Source organism: Ambystoma mexicanum, chromosome 11 (genome assembly GCF_040938575.1).
Source record: "Ambystoma mexicanum isolate Mex_15411 chromosome 11, UKY_AmexF1_1, whole genome shotgun sequence".
Lineage (NCBI taxonomy): Eukaryota > Metazoa > Chordata > Amphibia > Caudata > Ambystomatidae > Ambystoma > Ambystoma mexicanum.
The window spans coordinates 1,007,103,698-1,007,119,259 of record NC_090934.1 but is presented as its reverse complement, the minus strand read 5'-3'; the positions used below and the strand labels follow the sequence as shown (position 1 = coordinate 1,007,119,259).

Here is a 15,562-nt window from a genome sequence, read left to right as displayed (position 1 = left end):
AAGTAGGAGGGAATATTTTTTAGGAAAGGACTGTGGCTTGATTGAAGCCTAAATTTGGCCAAGTCGAAGAGGTTTAGGCTCAAGTACCAAAGCCAACATTAATCTTATCAGTGTTGACATGAAGTAATGGAAGCATGAGATTTTTTTGTAGGGTATCAATGGTTCAGTGATTTCAGGAACTGATGGAGAAGTAAAGTTACCTACCTGTTATACTAATTATCCACAGATTCATTTGTAACCTGCACAGCCCCCTTTTTTCTTTAAAGCTTGCTTTTGCATGTACCAAGACGATGCCTTCTCAGTCACAATGTTGCTGAGGACCCACTCTCATTTTGTAGGGTGATGACTCGCATTTTAAAAAGTGTAAAAGGAAAATTGTTTCAATCGTCTAATTCTGGGATTCTACTCTGTGGCTGGGTCATTATTAAAATCTTATGGATCTGGTGACAGTACCCTCACTGGATAACTGTTGTTGTAGGTCTGTATGGGTATGCTGTGGATTTATTGGCCAGACTACTGAGAACAGACATAGCTGTGCTGTGGATTAACTTGCATGAGTTGTGTCGTTGCAGCTGCTGTTTCAGGAGACAAATCCAGGAGTTCGGTTTGAGTATATTATTCACAGGGAGCTGGATGACGACAATGAGATTCCGCCTCCAGACTTCTCCTGGCGATACGGATCTTGGACCAAGTGCACTGCTACCTGCGGAACAGGTGAGAGAGACATTGCACTGACCCTAAGGGGCCAGTGTCCTGTTACTGGTGAGGAATAGTGATCTCAGGCAAGAGCATTGCAAACTGTCAGAGAGGAAACTGTCAGAGAGGAAGACAGAAGTCACATTCTAAGGTTAATGTCTAGAAATCCAGAGCACCATGTCCTGTCAGAGTTGAGAGACAGGGACATCAGCTAGGAACACTATGATACCTGATTTCAGGGGAGTGCTCTTTTGGTTGGGAGGGTTGCTCCTTCTGCCCCTTTGCTGGCAATGGTGGGCTTCTTACTGAGCAAGGTTTCTAGTCCAGCAATGCCGAGGGAGTGGTCTGCAGTGCCCACTCTAACAAGTGGACCAATTCTACCATCCTCACTACCACACCTAACTCTCGTACCTCCTTCCACCTTAGGATCTGTCCCTTCAAATCACAGTCTCTTCTCTAACTACACCCTGGCCACTTCAGGTCCCACCTTTTCTCTGGCACTTCTTGTCCCTCCTCTGTCCTCCACCTTAATCACAAACTTCAAAACTACTCGTTCTCCTCTCTGATCCTTTCTGCTCTTCTTCACAACCAGGTGTTCACTTCTCCTGTTTTCCAGATCTCCTCCAACATGTTCCTCACTCTTCTTCTTACTCACTTGTTCCTCACTCTGATGTTCAGTTCTCTCTCTTGGCTCCCTTCCAGGTTCCTTCCTCCTTGCCTCCAACAATCTTTTAACCCCCTCTTCCCCGCACTAATGTTTCCCAGGCTCCTCTCAAAATACCTACTCCCATTCTGATTTTTCACCTCGTCCTCATACTTCCCAGATATCACCTCCTTCCTCTGTCCATCAACCTCTTTGAACTTCTTATGACGCTTCTTTTCAACTCTGCTTCCTTCCTTAACTTCTCCCCACTCTTTCCTCTGCTGTTCCGGTCCTTCCTTAAAGTAACCTCTGTTCCTAATTCCTCTTCCTTCCACCGCCTGACAATCTACCACCTCCTTGATTCCCACGTCCTATCCAGATACCTTTTCCACTCATTTGCTCATAATATCCCCCCTTCTGCTGTATCTCCACCTCCTGCGGAGTCTCCTCCTACCTCCCCTCTTAACTTCTCAACCTCCTTCTTGATGCTTCTCACCTCCACCAGCAATCCCTTTAGTTCCTTCTTAACCCCTTCTACTTCACCAACAAACGTCCACCTTTCTCCTTTTCACTTCCAAAGAACTCCAGCATCTCCTGCACCTCTTGACTAGATCTTCCTAACTCTTCCAACAAACACCCTGCCACTTCCTCTGATATTGTATCACCTTCCACCTTCAATTGTTCGCCAATCTCATACAATACCTCTCCTGCAACCCCCCCTAGGGATATGGTGCCCTGCTCGCCCATGAGGGAAATGGTCCATGCACCCTTTCCAGGGATATAGCACACTGTTCATTTTCCAGAGATATTATTGAGGTAATCACTAAACCTCTTCCTCCTTACCACCCCCCTTCTTGCACTCCTCTTCCAGTCTCCTGCTCTGAAATCCGCCCCAGGCTCTCTACTCTTCTGCTCTCCTCCAACACCATCCTCCTGCTTCTACAAATGCTGAGAGACTGTGTTCAGAGATGCTCTTTTTGATATAGTCTTAACCCCTCCCCAGGTCTGGCTTCCAGAGTAACAGTCTGCTGCTGTGTCTGCATGGGAGGTCTCTGTTCCGATTGGCTGTTGGTCCCTCCTTCCTGTGCCTGCTTGGGGGTGGGTCTCACTGGGACAGCTGCTATAAGCTGACTTCCCCCTGCCTACTTCCTTGCTGCTCCTGCTGCAAACATAGAAGCTTCTCTCTTCTTGCTCAACTTTCTGGGCTCCAGTGGCCATATATGCCTTCCTGGGGCTTAGGGTGTGGGTTCCCCTGTGGTTTTCACACTGGGTCTTATAGAGCACCTCTGTGGGTTGTCCCTTTCTGCCACACAGTTCTCCCGCCCCTGTGACTGTGGTCTTGGTTTCCTGATCCAGTCAGGTATTCCTTCAGGAAAACAGGGGATTGTGGACTGCCCTATGGAACCATCATGGGTGACCTAGGTTGGGGTGGTTGCTGTTAGGAGAGCCATGTGTCTGTTCCATGCTATAAGGGGAAGGTGATGCAGAGGTGACAGTGTTTTAGGGTCATCCTGCTAAGCACCCCTAAATCCCATCAGCGTTCCTTGTCACACCTGTCACATGAGAACAAAGGTTCTCAACTGAGGGCAGCCTAATCTTTCACGCAAAAAGGATCTTATCGTAGAGCTCCCCAACCTGCCATGGTTGGATAAAAGGTACTTAGTTAACAGGACCCTATCTTGTCACAGGTGGAAGACAGGGCCTTCTGAGGTGCACATTTGTAGCTGATAAGAGTAAAGCAATGTCACCAGTCGCAAGTGAGAGACAGGTACCACATTCCGAAGAACCCTGACCTGTTGTAGGTGAGAGACTGGAACCTCTGCTGTAATCGCCATGTTAGATGTGGGAGACTAGCCTCAGACCAGAGCTCCCCAGGATATTCCAGGTCAGACCGTGATGTCAAAAAGAACACAATAGCCTGTCACAGGCAAAGTACCAAGAACCCAGCAGAGATTTCTGTGACGTGCCACAGATGAGATACTGGGACCAAAGCACAAAAGGTCATGGGTAAAAGACAGAGATCTCAGTTAAGGGCGGAAGGACCTGTGTGATGAGGCCAGTAGCCTGGACTTGTCAAAGGGACGAAGCAGGCTGTCCTCTCTGGTACAAGCGGGAGACCTACCAGCTACGAATCCAGAGCCAATCCTACCCCTGAAGTGGATGGTGCCAACAGAGAGGGGCCCAATTCTTCTTCCCCATACCAGTCTGTGGGTTTGCAGCTCCTTATCTCCTACTTTGGCCCCTGATTCAGATACCGCCAGTGTTTTTCTATATTTTCAGAAAGCCCCAGAGCAAGTTCGAAGAAAAACAGAGAAAGCCAGGCTGACGATCCAACACCAGAGCCTCACTCTCTGAATAGTGAAGAGAAGCTGAAAAGAGCTGCCACAGCCAACCAGAGACCCGAGCACAGAAGCGCACCCAGTGCTGGAAATTGAAATAACATACTTGGGGGAAATATTGCCCCCTTGGAGGGGCGGTCAGTGGGGGGGGAGGGGTGGGGCTGAGGGTCAGGCCCCAAGCCAGGACATGCAACACAGTAGCTCTCATTATGGAAACATAAGAGTGACCACAATTTTCAATTTGAAACATGTCTTATAGTGATTCAGTAATAAACCCTTTTGAGCGAATAATGAAAGATGGGCTCTGTGGTTTTGATTGGTCACAGTACTAACAAAAATAATTGCAGTACCTATATGCTAGTTTGGGCAGCTGCAACATGGTATGTGGGGCTTTGGCAGTTTCTGTATTCAGTCTCCTTTCCGAGTCTTCTGAAAGCTGTCTGCTTGTGCATGCAGTAACTAGTCCCTGGGTCTGCGGACAGAGCAGCGCTCCGGCAAGACATTTTTTGCCAGAGCACCGTTCCATCTTGTTCTCGCCCATTTCCTTCGCTGAGCCCACCTACCCGACAGAGATACACCACCTCTGCAGCCACACACAAAGGTAGCATGGAACTGTCAGGGCGCTGTTGCTGAAGGATCCTGCAGGAGTGAAGCTGGTCCTCTAAACCCCCTTAGCCTGCCTGCCCAACAATTCAGTAACTATAAAACTACTGGACAGGCAAACCCAAGGGGAAAGGGGAATTGGAGAGAGAGAGAGAGAGAGACAACAATTCTGGAACTCTCTGGAACTCCTACTGCTGGCATTTCAGTATGTCCTCACTGGAATTACCTTGTAATTATATTTCAGTTGAGTTCCGAAAATAGAATGCAACCTTTTAATACATTTTCTAACTCTCTACAAATGACTAAACTTCCTAATCTACTAAATTCTATTACCTTTAGCCTAAGCTTGAATTGCTGTTAGGCTGTTTTATTTCCGTAAGTTGTTATGTGGCTATATTGATGGTAGACTTCTGCAACTCTTTTCTTTGCGATTTGTAATGTCAAAAAATCTTTTCTTTTAAAAGAACAATTTTTTCTTCAGAAGTTCTTTCAAGTAAACTCTTCCACAAGAACCATGAATGAATGCCCTTAAAAATAAACACCAAAGAATGTTATCACTATTACTATCCTAGTCTTAAAATTTTTGGTTTTACTTAGAAAATAGTCTTTCTTAATATTAAGTACCTGATGCTATATGAGATGATGGTAATAATCAAAATTGTAGTATGAAACTCAAAATCGGTATACTCTGCTTCTAAAAAGAAAAGTCTTCAGTTCAAAAGTCCTTCGACTGATGTGACGCACTTGCAACGAAGAAAAAACGATTGCCCTATTGGAGATTATGGGCAAACTGTTTGCCACTCTTCTCTTGGATCACTTCCACCGCTGGGAGAAAGCAGCCCCCTGCAGTGATCCCTACCAACTAGGCTTCAAGAAAAATGGCAGCACCGCACTGAACATTCTCATACTCACAATCCTAAAAGCCAAAATAAAGCAGGGCGCCCATACTGTGTACGCGGCTTTCATCGACCTTTCTCAGGCTTTCGACAAAGTTGACCGACCAAGATTGTGGAGAAAGCTGGAAAACTGGAAGTGTCCACCTGCCGTACTACAGCCAATAATAGCCCTTCACACCAATACGTCACTCAACGTCCGACTGAATAAACAGGGGGCCCTGTCTAGAGATATCCAAGCGCATAGAGGAGTTAAACAAGGCTGTCCCCTGGCTCCGGCACTCTTCGTGGCTTTTTTGGGGGACTATAAAGACTCGGAAGTTCTGGTGCGCAGCTTCCCTCCGAAGTTCGGCAATTCCCCCCTGTCCCGTCTGCTTTACGCCGACGATATGATCCTGTTCGATCAAACTCCGATCGGCCTTCAACGGCAGTTGGACAATCTGGCAACCTACATGACCACCAACAATCTCCAAATAAACCAGACTAAAACCAAAATTATGGTGCTGTCCTCTTCTCGCCACCCTCCGAAAACCACCCGATCTTGGTCAGTGTGCGAAACTAGAATCGAAGTGGTCCAACAATTTAAATATCTAGGTGTGTTCATAGATGGGTCGCCTCAAGAACTCAAAATGCAGCAACATCTCTGGGCTAAAACTAAACAACTGACTTCCCAACTACGAGCACTTGACAGGAAGTATGTCAAATTCTCATTAGTGCCGGCCATTAATTTCTACAAGGGAAAAATGGTCCCCGCACTGACCTATGGCATGGATGCCATGTTCACCATACCACCCCAACTATGGCGAAAACTAGAGGCCTATATATGGAAATCTCTTTTAGGCCTTCCGAATGCAATTCCTATTGAAGCGATCAGACGAGAGTTGGGCCTTCTGTCGCTAAGCGCCACCGTCAGTGGGGCCGCACTTGCCCTATTTAAGAAAACCTTAATTAAAGACAGCTTGCCAATCTTTAAAATTATTGGGCAGGAATTGGAATCAACTAACACCAAGACGGTCCAAAAATGGGCACACCTTCAAAAAACCAAACTGGAAGACCTGCAATGTTCACTCAATGACTTGATAACGAACCCGCAAAGAGTAAGTGAAAAACTGAAACTGCAGGATTGGATTACCACCATTGACAAAGCTGCTTCCATCAAGTGCCTAAACCACCTTCCACCAACCTATAATAAATTGAAACTTCCTGTGGCGTACTGTCTGAGATTCCCAGACAAAAAACTGCGCTCAACATTTTTAAGGGCACGTTTAAACTTGCTCCATACTCGAGAAATCCTAGGGAGAAGACGGCTGGCCAGCTCAATTACATGCAGACTGTGTGAAGACCCTGATTCTGTTGAGAACATTCGCCATCTTCTCCTAAACTGCCCGTCTTTGAATCAAATTCGCACTCCGTTTTTGACTCCGCTGTGGCTTGACTCGGTCCTGATTGATGAGCACACATGGTGGTGCCGCTTGATATCTGGCGAAAAGTCCCGATGGGCGGTAGTCACGGCCAAAATATTGGAAGCAGCCTTCATCAAACTCGGCGTCGTAACTTAAAGCGACCGGCCGGTCTTGGATTTTCAATGGACATTTTTCTAATTACAGAGGATTTTCTCCCTGTTCAATTTTGAGAACACCTTTGAATTTAATACCTTGAGACTTACCTTTACGCACTCTCTGACGTACATCAACTGTAATTAACAACTTCTTGTAAAAATCATTTTTCCCTTGATTACATACAAGTAAATTAAAAAAAAAAAAAAAAACGAAATCCAAGATGGCCGTGACGCACGTACGACGTCATAAGGTCCTTTTCTCTAATTGCGCGCATTAAAAATAACACACGGTACGAGCGGGCAAATGAACACGACTCGCGTTCGTAAAAAATTAAATTAGTTCTTCTAAAACATTCTATGTTAATACTTCGGCGAATTAGAACTGCGCGCCTTGTTAATAGTATTAAATACACTAAATCGCGTTTAAGCAATCTTAAAAAGTTAAAATCCAATTCACAAAATTTACAGTTCCAGTTGAAAAGACTAAAAAGAAAAAATAAATACACTTGAATCCAATATACAATTATTTCTGACGATCGAAAAGTTCACTTAGTTTTGTCTTTAGCTGGAGGACTGAATCAGCTGCACAGCATCAGAGTCACTTAGAATTTGTTTCTTTCTTCTACTGTAGTCTTCACCTAAATTTAGTACTATGCTAGATGTAGTGAAAACTAAAATATAAGTTATCTACAACCTTTTTAAATGAAAACTTAAACTTTATTTACTGGAGCAACTATAACATGACCTACTCTGGTAGAAACTTTAATAAAAGGCAGTTTAGAACTGTCAAGAACATTCCAAATGACAACACTATGCTGGCTGCAGTAAACTAAACCAATCACTGCTGGGAAAGTGTTCCACCATCTTGGCTTGGGAGCATTTCATCTTTCTAAATGAAAGTTAGTTAAGGGAAATAGATCAAACTTACACATGAAGTTTTCTACTCTCTAACCAGGTTTTATTTAATATTTTAACAAACCTCCCTTTCTAACTTTCCTGGAAAAATATTTGAAATAACCAATTCTCATAGAACCCTTGCCAATGTGAGGTACAAAATGTGAAAACCTGACAGGAACCCTTGTTGCGAGCACAGTTCAGTCCGCTGGCAAGGTTCCATCAGACCACCAGGGACAGAGAGGGGGGTGACAGAGAAGGAGGGCCTTGCCTCAAACCTAACAAAACATTCCATTGGAATGGACCTCGAAACACAAACTCATAATTGAACTAGCTAAGCTGCCATTGTCATTGCGTGCCGAGCATGCGCTGAGACATTGGGTTTAGCTTACTTTTCAATACTTCTTCCTGAAAATACATGCTCCAGGGGGAAGAAGGGTACAAAGTGGTTAGTGAATGGAGGTCAATACCCACTGAGGGAGGGTTACTTAAATAGGGGATAGGAAGCAGAAAGTTTTTTTTGGGGGGTGAGGTCAGAGGTGGAGTACGACCAAGAAACCAGCAGGAGGAAGAAAAGAATAGTGTATTGTGGAGGATATTGTTAAATCAGTTGAGGTACTGGCTGAGGAGTGAATGTGGTTCTGCAGTTTGAGTGTGCGTGTTTGTGCGGCAAGTGAGTAGACAAAATGAGTGTAATGAGTGAATGTGAAGTTGACGATACTGGATGAAAGGAGTGTGTTGAGTGGCATTGGTAGGAGGAGAGTAGTAGTGGGAGGAAGAGGAGGGGAGAGTAGTAATGGGAGAAGGTGAGTAGTGGTGGGAAGAGAGTAGTAGTGAGAGGAGGAGAGTAGTAGTGGGAGGAGAAGAGCAGTATTAGTGGGCATGAGTAGTACGCTAGAATGGGATGAGTGTTAATAGCAAAGAGTGGAGGCAAGGAGTAAGGGGAGTGAAACATCTAAGGGATGGAGGACTGGTGGGAGGTGTAAGTCGAGTGAGTGGTAGGAAGAACAGCAGAGAAGTGGCGAGTGGGTGACCGAACTAGGCTGAATCCAACAGAGTAGGTGCAAGACACCATCCAAACTCCCATTAGAACACTAACCTTTAAATAGAGTAGCAAGAGTTAGAAAGTCTCTGTGGGAGTCTTGATAGCCGGTCTAGAAGGGAACACCATGGTCAGGGTTGTGGGATCAAGAGGTGAAAACAAAACACCTGATGACACTTCCTTTCCATATTCTGCATAAGGACGACAAAAATCCTGGCAGCAGATATGTCCCCTTGCCACTGCAGACAAGGAAATTCTGGTTCAGGAGGACCCCGCCTCCTCCTCTACATCATACCCTAAGGAGAGCATCAGGGAAGACATAGGAAACCCTAAATCAGAGGATGCCCATCATAAAGTATCCTCTTCAAGTATACACCCATCCTAAATAATCTTTCATTAATAACTACACGCATCATAAAATCTATTCTACCACTAGCATAGTCACGTACCTTTTAGGAGGGTTGAGTACTATTTTCGTGGTACTCAACCCTGTGGTTATGTCCCGTCTGAAATGTGTATATGCACTAATTCCACTGTCCACAGCTTCCCGCTAGATGGAAGCAGTGCACAGGATTAATCCCAATTACCTGGAAGTCAATCTAAGGCTGTCTGCAGTTCAGGCCTGTAGGGGAAGGATGTCAGTTGGCTATGTCCAGCTGAAGCTGCTAGACTACACAGGCACCCCATAAACATCCTGCCTGTAGCTCCCTTATCGTCAGTTGCATCCATGACATTCACAGGGAAAAGTGGAAGTGAATAAAATAACACCAGATCCTGCCCTCTTCACCTGTCACACTCTCACTTTCTCTCTCGCACCTTCTCAAATTTCTTCTGCTCAGGTCAGTAATCTGCAAAACATACACAGTTCTGTTAACTATCACCCAACTGTACTACTCCTACCCATATCCCATTCAGCCCCTGTAAAGTTTCTTTACCTTGTTGCCCCTGCTAAAAGCTGAGAAACAGCTCTGGTGTTTTGAAGAGATAACCCTGAGTGGAACCACACCCAATCTATTGGAGTTGAACTGTTATTAAATCGTGTTAGTATTTACAATGCTGGGGTCTTTGTTTCCAATTCTCTACAGTAGTTCATTGAAGTTGTTTCCTAAAATGTCTTACTATATGTAGTTGTAGTAGTAGTAGTAGTTTGGCATTTATATAGCACCTTTATCATCAATGCCCTTGTGGGGGGAAAGCCCTCTGGGGGACCGAAGTCCGAGGTATGGGAAAATTGTCAAAAGGATTACAATGCGTGTGTGCATTTGGCCAAAATAGGGAAATGGATGGAATTGCCGAGTCCCAGTAAGCTACCCATGATGGTCTGGCATGTGAATGGGTGCTGGCAGGTGGTCAGGAGAGTATGCAAGTACCAGAGACTCATTATGTGTCCAGCTGGACTGAATATCTTGTTGTAGGACATAGCTGCATTCTCATGGCAGAGATGTTGTGCTTTGTGTTTTAGTCTGGTGTATGGAGACAAATGTGTGCGGTGGGCATCCGTGCCTGTGGCTGCTGTCCACCAAAGTGGTGCATAACTACGTACCTTGAGCCTCAGTTGGAGCTTTGCTTCTGATGTAGCTGTGTAATCGGCTCAACTGGTCTTCTCCAAAATGATACCTTACCTTGCTCTGTAGGGTGTACTGCAGAAACACTGACATTGTCACGGCTTAGGTGTCATGAAGGTAAGCGTGAAATGGGGAGAGTTTGTCAGGTTGCTGGAGCGAATAACCAGGTTTGCAGGGCCTTCCTGAAGGTACATGCTGGTCAAGGGATGCTCTGTGGCAGTGCCTCTGAGTTCTGAAGTTCAAACGTTCGGACAATTCTCCCAGGAACAACTTGCCTGTAATTACAGTACATGCTTGTGCAAATTCTTAAATCATCTAGGTCCTTGCTTCCTGGCTTTTAACATCCATGTTTTAAGACGACATGGCACACTCTAGTCGACGAATGCACAACCATGGCTAAAGCTCTTTTAATCAAATAAGTGTGTTCACGTGATATGTTCCTTTTTTTCCACACCGCTCAGGAACACTTGAATACCGAAGAAGCTCTCACGATTGAGCTTCCGGCCCGAATGTGGCGAAGCAAAAAAGTTGGTCATGCCAGATGCTACAGTGCGTAATAGAGAGTAAAGCTTCCACGTGGCAGACTTGTTCCCCTTCACTGGTCCCCTTGTTGCATTAAATCTCTAAACTCTAAAAGGGAATTCTGAGCAGAGCACTAGGATACTGCTCTCCATTGAATCCCACCTGTACAGTGAAGGATATAACTCCTATATCATTCTCTTGGTAAATTGCTTAAAAAATCTTATCTTTAAAATAGACCATTCAAAATAAATTCTTGGTCCCACCAGTTAGTACTGCTCTACGCAGAGTTCTCAGTTAACCTTCTTCTTTCTAGTCTTCTAAAACATCTTCAAAAGAGTCTGGGCATTCAGAAAATAAAGCAAAATTAAAAGATGAACGTGAAGGAAAGATTTGTGGCGTGCAGAGCAATGTAACAGAGGCGATGGGTCTTGAAAATAGAACACTCTTCTACTCGTATCAGGAGAGGGAAGGAAGGAAGGATAAGGTGAAATGCAACATTTCACTCTGAGCCGCAGGATGTTCTGCTAAGTAGAATACTGTCTGAAGATCGCCAAGCCATTGAAAAAAGCTTTTTCGAAAACATTTCCTGCCACTTCCTCCTCTCCCCAACGGACACAGTCACTTTTCACCTCATCTACAGACCACCCAAACCCAACACCTCCTTCATAGAAGACTTTGCAGACTTGGCCACCACCATGTCTCTGACGCATCCCAACAACTTCTTCCTTGGCTACTTCAACATCCCTGGCAACCCAGCATCCATGTCAATGAAAGAAGATCTCCACTGCTAAGTCGACTGGTCAGACCATCTGGCAATCCCCTTTGACATTAGTCACACCACACCAGTCAAGCAAGCCCATCATTAACCCTGCAAACAAGTACGCAGATCATTCAAGAACTTCCCAGTGGAGGCTGTCATGGAAGACCTCACCAAACTCCACTTCACGTGGGCTGATTTACCTCTGTCTAACTAGTACTGCGACTCGCTCCTACAAGAACTCAACACCACCCTCACAACCAACATCAACCACCTTGCCCCAGTGAAACAACGCACCCTCAAGCCTAAATCTTCTGCACCCTACTACACTCAAGAACTCAACTTCAACAAACGAACCATCAGAAAACAAGAGAAGACTTGGCAAAAATCATGCAGCGCATCCAACCTCGCCCTTATCACAGGATTCTGTGCTACACGCAGATGACTGATTACTACTGCCAGGGCCAACCACTACCAAATCACCATAGCCAAGGCCAACAATGAAAGCAGAGCCCTCTTCAAAGCTATCAAGCACTGACTCAAGCCTCTGCCCCACCCACCGGTACCGCACTCCATCGAGAACTCCACTGCCATCAACTTTTTCTTCATCTATAAGATCAGCTTGATCCGCCAACACATAAACACCAATGCTACAACTGACAGCACATTACACATCCCATCTTGTGAAATCAATGCCATTCTAGCAACTGTGATGAATCCAGTGGACTCATCACCGATTCCCCGACTGCAGCCTCTTCCCATGTGGCCAGGTGACCGCAGCCGCTACCTGATCCTGACATTGGGGGTGGTTATATGAGGGAGGATCACATGGGAGGGGACAACTACCAGGGAGAAGGGATGACTCCATCGGACGAGACGTGGTTTTCTCCCCTTATCTCCTAAAGAAAATCCTATGATACCCAAACATCTAATGGCATACTGTCAATTGAATCAAAACTCTATGTACACCTCAAACATTCACAACACACATAAAACATCTTTTGTTTCTGGCAATTCCTTGTGAGATTCTTGAACAACATTTAGAAATCCAATTACATCTATGGACTTCAACTCCTATAAAGCCTCAAGTACTGAGACAAAGAAGTTGAGGGAAGAGTTGATGCAAACCAAGCCAAGCCCAAAGGCTAACGTGCAGACTAGTTGTTCTGAAGTGCCCCGAACCTTTAAAAACTGCATCTGCAATATCAAGCAAGGTAGTACGGGAGAGAACCGTGCAGGAGAAAACCGACAGAGAGAAGATGGCCACATCCATGCGGCAGCTTGCTAACGCAAGTCACCCGTACTGGTGTGACGTGAAGGAAGGAGAGGTGCAGCAGACATTCCTGAAAGACGTGGGAGCACCAAGAGATACAGCAGAGCTCCTGGAGGTACAGTCATGCCGGGAAACAGCATTTTCCGGTCCAGGCAACAGAGGGAAGCCGACAAGTGAACACAGAACCTCAGGAAACACTGGGAAGACGTCTACATCGTGACAGAAGCCAACCCAGGGAGGAAGCTTCATCGCAGAGGCACGCCATAAGTCAGAGATGCCCCGAACAACCAGTGAGTCTTCGCAGAGCCATTGAAGACCCCAGGGCGTACCAACCCACATGCAATTAAGTGAATGAATTACGTAAGATTGATACTGTGGAAATGCTCAAAGGCAATTTAAACACAGACAAAACCTAATGTTAAATTGATGCCTGAAAGGAAAAAGATTTTAATACAAACACGAGAAACTGAAACAACGAAAATTTAACAAACCCCTATACATGAGATGTCAATGTGGGGGAGAATTGAAACAAGTGATACCCTAATTAAATATATTGAACAGAACAAAGCAGATGCTAATGTGGTATATTGAAAAGAACAGTGAAACCAATAAGAAGTCCTGGTAAAGAGAAGACACCAAGCAGTTCATATTTGAGGGGGAAGATACCTGGAGGGGAAGTATACCAGGGGATCTGTAAAACCCCAGAGCATGATTCCTGGCATGGGAGTATACCAGGCAATCCACTAAAGTTGTTCAAAGACTTTACCATTGTGGCAAGATACCTGACAGGAGAGTACACCAGGGGATCTAAGAAGTCCATAAAAGAAGTCCTGACAGTCAAATATACCAAGCATTTGAATCTGTAAAAGAACTCTGAATATTTTGAGAAAATACCTGGCAGAGGAGTATACCAGGAAACCTGAAAACCCATGAGAGGACTTCTGTTGCAGGAGTACACCAGACAATCCTTCAAAGTTACAAAAAACGTTAAAGAAAGACTGTTTTGGAATGTATTATTTGAACAAGAACCTTCTGAATCCAAAGTAAAAGTCTTGAGGAATTGTTGAATAAAGAGACACTCTTGTGATATAGAGGAACTATTGTTTAAAAGAGACACTTTGCCATCCTACCTAACAACCATGGGGAAGAGAACCACCCCCTGGATCCAAGGGTTTTTCTTTGGAAAACACTTTTTGGATGTATCTTTATGTTTTGATTATGAACACTTTACACTGAGCATAAGTCCGAGACATTTCCTTGAATCCTTAATTGTTTGTTTCTAGTGTGAGGGTCAGTTTAGAATGTTTCGGACACATGTACGGTTTCTAAGTTACTAACTACTTGACACAGACTGAGTCTTAGTTTTATTTTCCTAAGCAGGGAACCTCTTTCTTTAGGATAGGGCTAAAAAGGTGTTATTCCAACCCATTTTGTGCTAAGTAAAATGTCTGACCATGAGAACATTACAACTTTGTGTCTGCCTCTCATTTCTGACCCCTCACACAACCAGAGGCATAGCCAGGAGTGTCTAGCAAGTGGGGCCTGAAGCTCCTAAGTTAGGTGGTCCCACTGCAGTGACATTAACATCTGTAAATACCCACACAGCACTGCTGAGTGGGCATTTACAGATTTTGGGTGGGCCTTGCCCTCTCAGGCCCTACCCTGTCTACGCCTCTGCACACAACCCCTAAGGCCATGTTGTATGCAGACGACATCCTCCCTGCCTCTGTACTCAAGACACTTCCAAAACACAAGGGGGATCCTGGGAGTCCCTCTGCCGGACATTAGCCCCGGTTACGAGAGCCTCACCCAGATCATTTAGCTCACTATCTTGCACAGAGGAGAAATATCCAAAACATATCAGTCGTTGTCCTGCCCTGTGGTAGTCCAGCACCAAAATGCTAGGCAATTCTCCTCTGAACAAGAGTACCAACAGCAACCCCAGACACGTGTTTCGGTCTGGTTGGACCTCATCAGTAGGGTGGAGCTGTGCCTCTCTCCGAATAGTGAGCAAGGGGTCCACGTCTAGATTCCCCTAGTGACTTATGGTGAGACCCAAAGTTACTTAAATTATGCAAAATGCAAGGGGGATCCTGGGGGTCCCTCTGTCAGACATTAGTCCCGGTTACGAGAGCCTTACCCAGATTCTTTAGCTCACTATCTTTCACAGATGAGAAATATCCAAAACATATCAGTCTTTGTCCTGCACTTTGCCCGCTTCACTCAGACGACTTGAAAGACATGGCAGCCTGGGAATGTGTCTGTGGAAAGGCTTCCTCCTATCAGCATCACAGTCCTCTCTCCTTAGGGCCTTGATGGGACCGCCCACGGCAGTAGCACCCCAGGGGACCAGTGTTTCTCATTTCTTTGGCGCTCTCTCAACGTTTTTCTTCAGACATTCCTGGGCTATTACACTGACCCAGGCCTCTCGGCGGCAACCATTCAGATGCCCATTGTTCTTAATGTCCCAGGCCTCCCCCACAGAGGGGGACCATGGAGCAGCCTGACAGGGCAACAATACAACAACCTGGTCTTGAACACAAGCATCATACTGAAAAAGATTAGCTAGACATACATGCCTGAAGCACAGTCTACATGTACATTAAAAGTACACACAAAATAACTAAATTAATTCAACAATTAACCTTGTGTGTTTGTTTTTATTTTCTTTATCGTCTCCCACTAGCACATGGTAAACCACAGAAGACAAGACTCAGTCGAGCCGGGCTAACATCGGTGTATTAGGTCCACGCACTGACTGCATACCATCAAAAAGA

At 45.2% G+C, this 15,562-nt stretch overlaps 1 protein-coding gene across 1 annotated transcript in view; it reads left to right on the top strand.

The window, feature by feature from the left end:
• The window catches only part of ADAMTS7 (ADAM metallopeptidase with thrombospondin type 1 motif 7), a 752,931-nt gene that overhangs the window by 554,048 nt on the left and 183,321 nt on the right, over positions 1 to 15,562 (top strand). The window contains exon 16 of the mRNA XM_069624204.1: positions 573 to 714. Coding sequence (XP_069480305.1) covers positions 573 to 714 — 142 coding nt within the window. The remainder of the gene's footprint in view (positions 1 to 572; positions 715 to 15,562) is intronic.